Consider the following 13,104-nt stretch of genomic DNA (forward strand, 5'->3'; position numbering starts at 1 on the left):
ACTTCGGGTGATCCCCCACTTTGGCCTCCCAAAGTGCTGGGATTACAGACATGAGCCATTACACCTGGTACCAAAACTTTTGTTTTTAAATTTTGAAACATTTCAAATATTAACTGTTTTTGTTTTCTCTGTAACAATGACTGCAAGAGTCTAGGAAAAAGAGCTGTGGTATTGGAATAAGAAACAAAGGAGCTGAATATCAGCTCTGCCTCATCCTAGTGGGAAATCCTTGAACACATCACTTTCTCTCTCTCAGCCTGTTTACTCACTTGGAGCTAATACTCCCTACATCACTGTTCGGTTAGCATAATTAAGAGGAAAGTTCCAATGTATATAGAAAAGATTAACTCTTCAAAATCTGCAGTTTTCCCATCTGTAGCCCCCTATTTTTATTTCTTATTCCAGTACCACAGCTCTTTTTCCTAGACTTTTGCAGTCACTGCCATTTGATTTCTCGGGACAGATGTCTTCAAGATAGTAAAATCAGGGCCTTGTTCTTCAAGGGAGAGAAAATCTCTCCACTGTAAATCATGCAGAGCAAAGTGCCTCAGGATGAGAAGGCTGAATGTAAAATCTCACCATCCATAATCCCCTCCATACCTACAAGGATTGTCTCCTAGGCTAGACCTCAGTGCTTGATATCATTCCAACCAGATTCCCTTTGCTAACCTAGTAATTAATTGGGTAGTGAGAAGGTAGTACAACAGTAATCCTGTTGTAACAAAAATACTTCCATGTTGTTTACCTCTTAGTCCCCTAACCTCCAAGAATTACCATCAGCACTTGTCTTAAATGACACCTGATATCTGTCTCATTTAAAATTACTCTCCTAGAAAATAAAAGAATAAAATTACCCTATTGCTTTCTCCTCTGAACAGCCTAGTGAGTCCGGTTGGGCATCTGAGTACACATCCCCGTTATCCAAGAGGAAGTGTATGGAAGGTGGCTAATGTCTGAAGGCAATTTCTTAGCCAGTTCCAAGGCTGGCTGACTAGTAAGAACAAAGAAGAGGCTTCTGGCTCCTCTCTCGCCTCAGACAGCACTGCCTCAGATTCCCCAAACACCCATCAGACAAGTAGGGTATATAGCCCTCCTCCCAAAAAGATGTACAATGTCATCAAGGACATGATAACAGCCTATCAGCCTATCATCTGTAGTCAGCAGGTCCAAAACAGCTTACAGTGGGAATGTCCACCTCATCCTTGGCCCTCTTTCAGTGACTCTTAATTCAGGGTGGTTTCATTATCCATCCAGCTCTACAAGCCAGACACGGACCAGGAAATCATCCTTCGAACCCCCTTCTAACCCTGCTCCCTACATACATCATCAAATCCTACCACTTTTGCCTACTACTAAGTATCTCTTGAATTCATTCACTCCATCTTCATCCCAATAAGTAAGCCCAAGTTATCACTCTCTCACCAGGAGCACTGCAAAAAATGTCCTGATTAGTCTCTCTATCCTCACAAACCCTTCTCAGGGATATACTCTGCAGCACAGCCCCACTGGTATTTTCAAAACAAATCTGATTATCTCACCTCCCCATTTAAATCTTTGTCCAAGGCTTCCCATGCCATTAGGTTAAAGAGAACACCTCTACTAGTCATACCTGGTCTGCTCCCAGAGCTTCACCTTTCACCAAGATCTACTTCACCCTAGGGCTCCAGTCACACAACTTTCTTTTGGTTCCTGAAAACTGCCAAGCTCCCCTTGCCTTAGACCTTCTGTTCCCCCTGTCTCATCCCCCTTTTCTTAGCTCTTACACATTCTTTAGATCTCAGATGAAGAGATGTTAACCCAAGCCTAACAACCATGTTCTTTCCATGGTAAAATTCTGCCTTCCTCTGAAAAACCTTAAGCCAATGGTGAATTCTACCTCTCACAGAATTTTTAGAAGATGGCTCCATAACCAAAGGAAGCTACCACACACTGGTAAGGTTCACAACTCACTACAGAAATGAGGCCTAGACAGAGAGCTCAGAGCAGAGGCAGTTAGTTTTAAGAACTCAGCATAAAGGGTTTAACTTCAGAGTAGAGTGCCGAAAACATTTTGTTGTGATTCCTATTTAACTCATTATAAATTGACCATCAAGACAAAAAACCCAATGTCATCCCTTGGGATTTTCAGTATAACATGAAGCAACAGCAAGAGGAGAGAGTTAATATAATGGTATAAGGGGGAAACAAATTTCACAAAGAGATTTCTTTAATGAATTTGATCCTTATTTTTCAGATACTATCTTGCTCTGTCACCTAGGCTGGAGTGCAAGTGGTGCAATCACAGCTCACTGCAGCTTCAACCTCTTGGGCTCAAGTGATCCTTCCACTTCAGCTTCCCAACATGTTGGGGTTACAGGTATGAGACACAGCCCCCAGTGATCCTTGTATAACATATACTGTAATGTGTAAAAGGTAGTAAATATCTAATCTGTATCTTCTTTGAGAAATATAATAGACTAACAAAAACTGATCTATGAAAGGAAGAGTAGCAAAATATAGTCGTAGAGATAAATTGCCAAGAGAATAACTGCTAATTTCATGTTGAGACGTTCTTAAAAAAAGGTATGTAGATGGGGCACAGTGGCTCACACCTGTAATCCCAGCACTTTGGGAGGCCAAGGCAGGCAGATCACCTAAGGTCAGGAGTATGACCAGCCTGGTCAACATGGCGAAACCCCATCTCTATTAAAAATACAAAAATTAGCCAGGTATGGTGACAGGTGCCTATAATCCCAGCTACTTGGAAGGCTGAGGCAAGAGAATTGCTTGAACCTGGGAAGAGGCTGCAGTGAGCTGAGGTGGTGCCACTGTACTCCAGCAGCCTGGGCAACAGAGAGAGACTGTGTCTCAAAAAAAAAAAAAAAAAAAAAAAAAAAAAAGTAAATGAAGCCAACGAACAAGTGAGACAAACAGCTCCTAATTCAAGATGTAGTCACCCTAGATTTGTCTCTTATTGGGCGCTAAGCAAGCAAAGCCCTGGAGAACTCTTATTGAAAGGAGCAGTAGCGGACTTTCAGTATTATGGAGCCAACTTCTCTCTTCACTCATGGTTACCCCAGCACCTCTATCAGCTGAGAAGGGGGTGGGGGTAAAGGAGAGGAAGTAAGGCCAGAAGGCCCTTAGGCTCAAGTCCACTGCCTCAGCTCAGGTAGCATTAAGTAGAAGCTGCTTTCTAGAAATATAGCCAACACTAAAAATCCCAGGCTACATTTGTTTTCGGAAAGAGATCCAGAAGCAATGTAGCTTAACTTATTAGAAGGGACTATTCCCACAATAATAGCACATTTTCCAAGTTCAGATGAGGTGCCTTTTCCTCTAAGGGCAATTTTTCTTTTTACATGATTTCAATTCGCTGACCTTTTCTGAGTTTGCAACATTTCTTGGTGGCTTCGAGCTTTTCTGCAAAGTTTTAAGTGACTTTCTTTGAAGAGAGCTATTTAATGCCAATGATTGTAGAAAACATTTGTTCATAATTATCCAGACATAGACTGGAACAATGCTGAAACAAGAACAGCATGCAAAAATGTATTTAAGGACTATCATCCCAAAATGCTGCTAAAAGCTATTAACCAGTATGTGTTAATTGCCACAGCATTCATATTAATTTTCACTTCAGGCTCGACATTGTGGAATATTTCCCCTGATACATTTTAAACAAAGTTTAATTTAAGGAACTGCTTCTATCAACACTTATGAAAATTAACAGCCAAGCAATTAGCACTCATGAATTATCCCTTCCCCCATGCTCTCTGCAGCTTCCCTGTTAAAACAGTTTCTAACAGAGAAATGGTTACTTTCTAACAAGTTAACACAATCAAAGTCACAGTTGTCTATATGAACCCGAACTGGTTTGCTCTTTCAAGCACTTGTCAAGTCAAACATTCCCCTTATATTTAGAAAATAATATTTAGTTAAGCCCAAAAAGTAGGATATTTAACATTTTAGAAACTGCCAAGTAATTACCAATATTGAACCATTTTCTCACCCAAGGTTTAAAAAAAATGACCATCACCGCATCCACCCAAAGGAAGTAATTACTTGTCTCAATCTTCCTAGTGAAGGACCAAAACCCCACTGGACTTCCTGAACTTCAACATGCAGACCGTTTTCATCTACTCTGCTACACTTCTTCTTTAAGACACTATTCTATGGCTTTTAAAAACACATTCCCTCTCACTCAATCTTGTCAACCACCTAATGAAATACTTGGAAGACACGTCACTGCCCCATCGTCAATGCCCTGTGCCACCCTTTTACAAAGAGAAAGCAGCAGCAGTGGGGTATTTGTTGAATTCTGCTAAACACATCCTGCTCATTTCATCCTCGTAAGGAAGATACACTGTCATTTCTTTCATGTGTCAGGACTGGAACTTGTAAAGAAGAAAAAAAATTTTCCTTGTAAATGTTTGGCTGGGGCCCCTGTAACAAGAGACAGAGTAACAAAGACAAGCACACACATTTATTTAACCTAAATTTTATATGACACAAAGCCTTCATAAGAAAAGGAAGATCCAAGAAACCACTGGTTAAATCTCAGGGTTTTTATATTACGTTTGACAAAAAATATAAAGTCACGGGAAAACAGGAAAAAGGTAGGAAGTAAGTGTGGTAAACTGTGGGGAAATTTAGCAAAGCCTGTTCTTTGAGATTCATCTTTGGAGATGAGGACGCTCCTTTCTTCCAGGCAGAGGAAGGAAACGTCTCACGTGAGGGCCTTGTGACCTGCTTTAAGGAAGAACGGCAGGGTGAGATCAGAGTTCTTCATGCCATTTCTCAAATTCCTTCAGCTTGTGATATTCAATATTTCAAGGTGTCACACTTTGGGGTAGTGTGTCCTGAGCTTCATGAGATTAAGTAACTAGCCTGAAGTCACACCATACATGGAGCCATGAGGATTCAAACTGAGGCTTTACTACAGAATAGTTTGCTTTACTCAATTATGCTACCTCTCACTGTGCTAGATGCTTCATCCTAGAGCTACCCTGTTTGTTGGTCTTATGAGCCTTGTGAGGAACTCACGCTCATCTCCTTTCAGAGGTGAAAAAACTGACCGAGATGATACAACTTTTTAAAATTATTATTATTAGTAACCATATTCACAGGAAATGAGTACTTGAACTTCTGATGGTCTACTAAGGACATCTGCAAATGCAATTTGACCATAACAGTGATAATGTACCAGTAAAAGATTCTCAAGAAAGTGATATGGTATAAAATGGGAAGGGTTAGATTTCCTTCTTAAAACATGAACCAATCTGAAACAGGTGGAGAAACAGGGCAGAAAAATCAACAGATTTTGAGGCACTTAAATCAGTACTGAACGTCTACTGCCTCTCAGCAAAGCCTACTCCCTGATCACCTCAAAGCAACCTCTTGTCACAACCAACATTTCCCACATCCAGTGAAGTCAGGACTGGCACAAGAAGTTTTCTAATTGTCTCAACCTTTAGAATAGAGGTTTGGTCTTGTTAATAAGGCTATTTAGAGGTTCCTTCTCAACAATGCTTAAGAATTCAGGCAAATGGCTGAGGCCAGTTTTGCCGGGTCTGACCAAAGCATGCCCTAAAGCTGCTTGGCAAGCAACCTTGAACTTTTTTCAAATGATCAGTAAACAGTTACTGATAATTCAGACTCTAAAACAGATCACAGACAGCATCACCAATTTGCTAAAGAAATAATGTCAACACAATAAACCTGACTCAAAAAATTGTCAAAATGACAACAAAGCACATGCCGAAGTACAGCCTTTCCCTCTCAATTTCACGCCTGAAAAAATTATTAGCCAACCACAATTTTAAAAGATTCGTATAAAATTATTAACCAGCTACAGGAACCAAAAATTACTTGGAAATATTCACTTTAATTGCCCATAGAATCATTAAAACCAACAATCCAGTTGGCACAAACTGTTAAGAACACTAGATGTGCCTGCTTGACTGCAATGTAATCATAAAGCCACAGCAAAAGCAAAATCCTTTCCTCAAATCTAACACTAGTTTAATCTTAAGGAGGATTTCACAGCAGTTAGTCTCTTGAGGAAATACATAATTAAGTAGTTTTTTAGCATATTTAATTAGACCCCAAACTCTTCCCTGTCCCCTTCTCTCCCCAATTATGTACTATTTGCCCGAGAGACCTAAGCAACTCAGTTAATTATGTAAATAAGGCAAGAGTTATTCCCAAGAAAAACATTGTGAATATTTGTAAGGAAAAAAAATGTACATATTTTAGAGGCTTTAACAAACCTTTGTAAAAAAAAAAAAATAGGAGTATCAAAATACACAGAAAACCCTTACATTTGAGGCAAAAAGCATGGCGTTCCAATGACAAGACAGTGAATCATTAAAACAAGACTCTCATTTCATTTCTTAAATATGAGCCGAATAAAAATAAAATAATTTTAAGTTACAACAGTAACAAAAATTTAGTGCTGAATGTCAGATGATTTATGGGAGGAATCAATCTGGAAATTATTAAAGTCGACTCTCACGGAAAAGGCTTTATTATCAAGGGGTTGACATGATCTTAACTCTAGAGGCAGCCGTGGTGCTGTTATAACTACTACAATCCCATTATTATGCAATCACAAAATGCTAATTTGATCATTTTGAGGTGTTATTTGAATAGTCATTTTAATTTCTAGGTTACAAAAAGGCTTGACTCAAGTATAATTCTCTATTAATCACTGAGATGTCATTGAATATCATATTGATGCATTTCACAAAGATAAAGACTAATTTAATATGTACAGTACAATATCCTTCAAATATTAGCCATTTTCATTACATATCTGCCAAATGCATCGATATTAAATAATAGATGAGAACAAGGGTTTAATTGTATTTTAACAATTGTAATATGTAAGATAATACAATAGTATCACATAAGATAGACTTATCAATATCTAGATCTTTCTTAATCAATGCATAATGGTGACTGCTCTGCACTCACATCCTTTGTGGATTACAAATGGACTTGCTATGACAAAAGCATTGAGAGTCTTCAGTGTAAACACATCTAGCAAGAATAATTCCTTTGTGACTAAGGAAATGGTTTACTTTATTTTTTATTTTCCTGCTGGCACTTCACAAGTTAGATATACACACACCAAGCAGAATTCACAACCTTGTGATAAATCCAAACCTAAGTAATTAATAATAAAGTCTATGGTATAAGGAAAACGCTAGAATATTTTAAAAGATCTGTGCTTTTTAATATAAACACATTATCACACATTAATTATTCCAGAAATTACATCTCAAACGAGATGGTATCAGGCAATGGAAGCAAATAAATTCTAACTGCTTAACCTAATCCCAATAACAACTTCTCACCTATCTAAATGAATCCATTGTAGTATTTTTTTTTTAAATCCTATACAGTCCAACTTGCCATTTTCCAGAGGCTGACATTCCTGTCCCCTGGGGGAACTTCCTTCACTGTGCTACGTCCCACAAAACAGGAGAAGGCAGCAAGGGCAGAGGAAAGAGAAGTTTTACATCAATAAAATCTGTAATTTACTAAAAGTGCTTTCAGATTGCTTTTTGGAGGAAACTTCCTGAGCATATTAGGATCTATTATTTATGTATTTTGTTTCTAATTCTTGCTCTTCTTCCCCAGAAATATCAATAACCTCATGTGCTGATGGCCACACAAGCTTACTTAAACCTATGGAAGCCTGCTGAATTGTATGAAGTAAAAGTCTTTCTAAGAGAAAACATCTCTGCTCAAAGAGGACAACTGACAGAGCCAGCTCATGGAAAAAAAAAAAAAAATTCAAGCATAAACGAAAAGCTATATGTTTTTTAACTGCAATGGTTTTGAAATAAGACAAATTACACACAACCCCTCCAGGCAAAGAGCTATATCACTCAGCACCCCATACCACTGCCAGACAGCAAACATCATGACAATAAATACAAAAATCAACCACTATTGTCTTCTGAAAAAGGCCCTGTTCAGGTCAGCATGGAGACACAGGATGGCAGGGGGTTGGGAAGGGGTGTTGCACATGCAACCAGGATCCACCTGAAACAGTGGCCGTTTTTCTAAAAGGAAAATAAACACACTTTAATTTTATAACAGCAAATTGTTAGCACAAACAGGCAAAAAATAAAGTTATCCTCCATAGCGAGTGTTGAGATCCCCCTACAGTGAGATACTGAAATGCAAGCAATAGCCTAGAATTCTGAAATGAAGCTGATTTCAACAATCTACAATTATAATAAAGAATCAGCCAAGACAATGGAAATTGCCTCCCAGAACCACTTTCAAGGTTTTCCCAACACAATTAGAGTTTGATTAATCAAAATATAACTAATCCAACTTCTCAAGTATGCTTAGGAGATAAAATAGATGAAAAATCCACACATACATATTTCTCTCTCCCTTCCTCCCCTTCCCCTTTCTCTCTCTCACATATATATAAACATATATAAAAACACATATATATATACACAAACATATAAATACGTTTGGGAGGATTAACATACAACAGTCCTGAGATATCTACACACAGAGAAAGAATGAAAGATCACAGGACTGTTTCTGTTTTTAATTCTCCCAAATATATTACTGTGAAAACAACACTGAGCCCAAATTCATACCTTTGCATCAACAGTCTTAGAAAATGTAAGTGATATTCTGTAACTGTCAACTGACATTCTACGAAGCATTTCTGAAACCTTAAATCTAATAATAATACCAACAACAACTCCACTCAATTACAGTTTTACTTAAAGGGACAAGTCTCATTTTTACTTACCTTGCCATCAAATTTGGAATACTCGTTAAAGGGGTTATTCAGCTGCAGAGGGCACTGCTCTAGGCGTACAGATAATATTGACTGCTTTCCAGAAACTGGAGGCTTCTCTTTGAGAGATTTTTTTTCAAACAGTGACTTTAACTCCTGGGCTGTGATACAAGAGGAAGATAAAAACATCTTTGTGATTACACAGAGACAACTTGCCTACGTTCCCTAAAAAGTCTTCCTTTGAACCGTAAGGAGAGAGCATCCAGGGACATGTTCAGGTCGGATGTATGCAGAAAGCCCATAATACACTGTGCACTGAAAAGGCCAACCATGGAAGAACATGCTGACCAGGATAGTCAATTTGGAAAGAGCAGGGCTTAAGGGAGGGAGCAACAAAGGAGTCATTTTATAAGGAGAGCACTCACAGCCAGAAGACCTGAGCTTTGGCCTGGCTTTGCTACTAATAGCAAGCTATGTGATAGAGGACACTTCTCTAAATCTCTCTGGGCTTGTCAAACAAGATAATTTCAAAGATCTCTCCTGCCTCTAATATTATGTGATTTTGGAATTCTAGTTCTTCAAGATCAAGATCCACTTACTAATCCTCTAACACTCTCCAACTGCACCTTGCACAAACTCTTGATGCCAAAGATGAGGAAGAGAAAAAGAGAAAGGGTATTTATAATAATAGTAGCTAACATTATTACTTCCCGGCCTTTTGGCTAAGATTAAGTGTAGTAACAGTAGCTAACATTTATTTAGCAAGCCAATATATCTCATTTAATCCTCATAACAAGCCTATGAGGTAGATATTAGCATTATCTTAAATTTGTCAATGTGGAAACAAGCTTAGAATATTTTGAGTAGCCCTAGACCACACAGCTAATAAGTAACAGAATCAGGATTTGCACCCAACCAAGGTTCTTATACATTAGGGCACTAATGAACAAAGTAGATACTCAATAAATTTTTTTGCATGAATGATTGAAATAATTCAGATTAAATTATTATTAAATGTGAATCTTCAGTTCTTATTCATTAGTGAACCAAGACAAGTTCCATATCTTTTCAAAGATCATTTAATTATCTAAATCAATTGGAATATCAATCAAGGTGGTGGTAGCCAGACGGTAGGTACATGAGGGTCATTATACTTTTTGTTTTTGTGACTATCAGGAAATGTCCACACTTAGAAGTTTTTAAGTAAATCAATCTGAGACTTTAAAATCCGCAATAACCATGTTCAACACCATTCCACTTTAGTATAATCAAATTAAACTAAGAGAGATAACAGAACTCCAAAACAGTCCCTTAGAACTTGCCAAAAAATGTAACTGCAGCTGGGCACCATGGCTCAAAGCTATAATCACAGCACTTTGGAAAGGTGGGAGGATCACTTGAGCACAAGAGTTCAACATTAATCAACATATTAAACACAGATCTGAAGAGGAATTAGATTACAATTCTATCAAAGTAATACTTTAAATATGGGAAGCACTTTTCTACCTGTGATTTATGACCAGTTTCATGGTTACAACTGGGAAAGAAATGATCCTTTATTAAGCATCTATTATGGGCTAGGATCAATATTAGGTATTTTCCTCACCTGGCAGTCTTCACAGATCCTAAGAGAGATGTTACTACTAGCTCCAGGAAGAAACTGAGGAATCCCAAACATAAGCAAGGTACAGACATTACATAGCTGTTACCAATAGGGTTAGGTGCAAGGTGATGCTGTAACTAACTCTTTCATTCTCAGACATTCACACTCAAACCTCTCTCCTCAACCTAACATCTCCTCCCCTCTTGCTCCTTTGTTGATGCTTGGAGAAATAGAAACAACTAAAGAAACAACATCTGCACTTCTATCTGCCTGCCCTCCTACTACCATGGATGAATTCCCTCTGCCCCTACCTTAGGCCAGCCCTTTCCTTGTGCTCTAGAGCCCATCCCTCTTGTCAACTCATGAACAGCTCTCCAGCAATTCTCCTATCTCTCTTCCATTGTCAATTTTTCTCTTACTGGATTAGTCGCATCAGCACACAGTGCTGTTTACTAGAGGGAAAAAAAAAAAAAAAGCCTCTATCTATCCCATACTCCCTCCCTTCTGGTTACCATCCTATTTTTCTGCGTCTCAAAATGTCCATCTGTATTCTTACTGTCCAGTCCTTCCATTCCCGTTCACTCAAATCTACTCCAATCAGGTATTCAGGCCACACTGCTCCACCAAAACAGCTTTCACTGAGGTCACCAATGGTCCCTTTGTTGATAAATCTGTTGGCTAATTTTTAATCCTCATCTCACAAGATGTCTTGGCAGCATTTGATACAGTTCATCACTCCCCTCCTGTTCTAACATTTTTTTCACTTGCTGCCCAGGACTCCACTCTATCTGACTCTTACACTCTCTCTCAGGCTAATCCTTCTCCATCCCTCTGCTGACTCCTCTCATTTCACCCTTGAATCACTGGATTTCCCAAGGCACAGCACTTGGACCTCTTCTTAATCTACATTTCACACCATTGGTAATTTCAACCAGTCGTATGCTTTTAAACACCATCTATAAGGGGCAAAACTAAATTGTGTTGACACAAATCAGAACAATGCTTGCCTCTGAAGGGTGGAATGACTAAAATGGGGCACCAGGGAACTTTTTTGGGGTGATGGAATTGCTCCATACTTGTCTAGGATGCTAGTTATATAAATGTATATGTCTGTGAAAAGTCATTGAGCTGTACAATATTTGTACATTTCACTATATGTAAAACTACCTCAAGAAAAGTAAATAAATAAAAAGGGAAACCACAAGTAAATATCCTCTACATGCAAGTAACTCTCCATGGTTATTTCTAACCCTAAACATTTCCAGAAATTATAGACTCACTCATCCAACTTTCCACTTGGCACTTCCACTTGGATGTCCACTAGGCACCTCAAGCATTACCTATCGCTAATCAAACTCTTGATCTTTCCCCAAAGCTGCCACTCCCACAGTCTCCTCAGTTATGGCAATTCAGTCCCATTAGATCAAAACCTTGGGAGTCATCCTGACTTTCTCACCTCCTACATCCTACTCATCAACAAACACTTCAAAAGCTATTCAGAACTGTGGCTACTGCTAGCAACGCTGTATTATCATCACCACCTTCAAATCCACCTTACTGTTTCTGCCCTTGCCCTGGCCACCCCAACCCTTGTTTCTTCCTGACACAGCAGTCAATATGAGTCTTTCAAAAGACAAGTTACAAGCTTCAGAATAAGGAGAAAAACTGATAAGTCTGACCATATAAAAATAAAACTTTTGTATGGGAAAAAATTAGTAAAAAGACAAATGATAATTTAGGAAAGAAATAAAGTCAATATTTCTAACATAAATATTCTAAAAGATGCACTGAACAAACATTGAAAAAAAGACAAAAAATATGAAATGTTCACAGAACAAGAAATGTAAACAGCTCTTAAACAAATGGAAAGATTCTCAACCACATTCATAATAAGATATGCAAATTAAAACTACATTCCAATCAGATTGGCAAAAATCTAAAAGTTTGAGGCTCTGAGGACATAGATACTTCATATGTTACCGGTGGGAACATGAAGCAGCAAAAGTTCTATGAAAGGGAATTTAGACGATCAAGGAAAATCACATCTACATTTACCCTCTGACCGAACAATACCACTTAGATACACTGGTAAAGCAAAACTTTAAAAATTATGCATAAAACTATTCCCTGCAGTACCATTTGCAAAAGCCTAAAAACAATCAAACATCCCTCACCAGGGTATGGGTTGGCACTGGTACATCTATATCACAGAATATTATTCAGCTGTAAAATGGAATGAAGCTTATCTCTATATATCTATATATCTCTCTCTATATATATATTGCTACAGAATAATCCTCAGAATATGTTACTAAATGAAAAAAGTATTGTACAAAATAGTATGTATAGTATGCTATCTTTAATCTAAAAAATGGGGGATATGAGGGATATAAATATGCTTATAGTTTTAAATGAACAAAAAAAAAACTTTTAAAAAATGACTACAACAGTGAAGGAAACAAAGTGAAGCTAGATTTCTCTGACTTTGTCTTGCTTTTTGTTTTTGACTTTGAAGCCATGTAAATGTTTTAAGTAATTATAAAAGAAAATTAAAAGTGTAGCCTCTAAAAACAAAGGCAAAGTGAAATAAATGAACCTAACTATAATAATGACTTGGCAGATTAACTACAAAGAGGAGAATTATTTTAAATAACTTTTTTACCCAGTAAATGACCTAATTTCTTCAACAAATAAATTATAAGAAAAAAAAAGTGAAAGAGAAGGTATAGATTAAAAAATGAGACATTAA

General features: G+C 37.8%; 1 protein-coding gene across 7 annotated transcripts in view; it reads right to left on the minus strand.

The window, feature by feature from the left end:
• The window catches only part of MAPKAP1 (MAPK associated protein 1), a 260,780-nt gene that overhangs the window by 207,076 nt on the left and 40,600 nt on the right, over positions 1–13,104 (minus strand). For 6 of the 7 annotated variants that reach the window (XM_074395347.1, XM_074395345.1, XM_074395349.1 and 3 more), the window contains exon 4: positions 8,765–8,913. The exons of the other annotated variant lie outside the window; for it this stretch is intronic. In XM_074395347.1, the coding sequence (XP_074251448.1) occupies positions 8,765–8,913 (149 nt within the window). The remainder of the gene's footprint in view (positions 1–8,764; positions 8,914–13,104) is intronic. 7 annotated transcript variants of the gene reach the window in all.

The sequence above is a fragment of the Saimiri boliviensis genome, chromosome 2, assembly GCF_048565385.1.
Source record: "Saimiri boliviensis isolate mSaiBol1 chromosome 2, mSaiBol1.pri, whole genome shotgun sequence".
In the NCBI taxonomy this organism is placed as follows: domain Eukaryota; kingdom Metazoa; phylum Chordata; class Mammalia; order Primates; family Cebidae; genus Saimiri; species Saimiri boliviensis.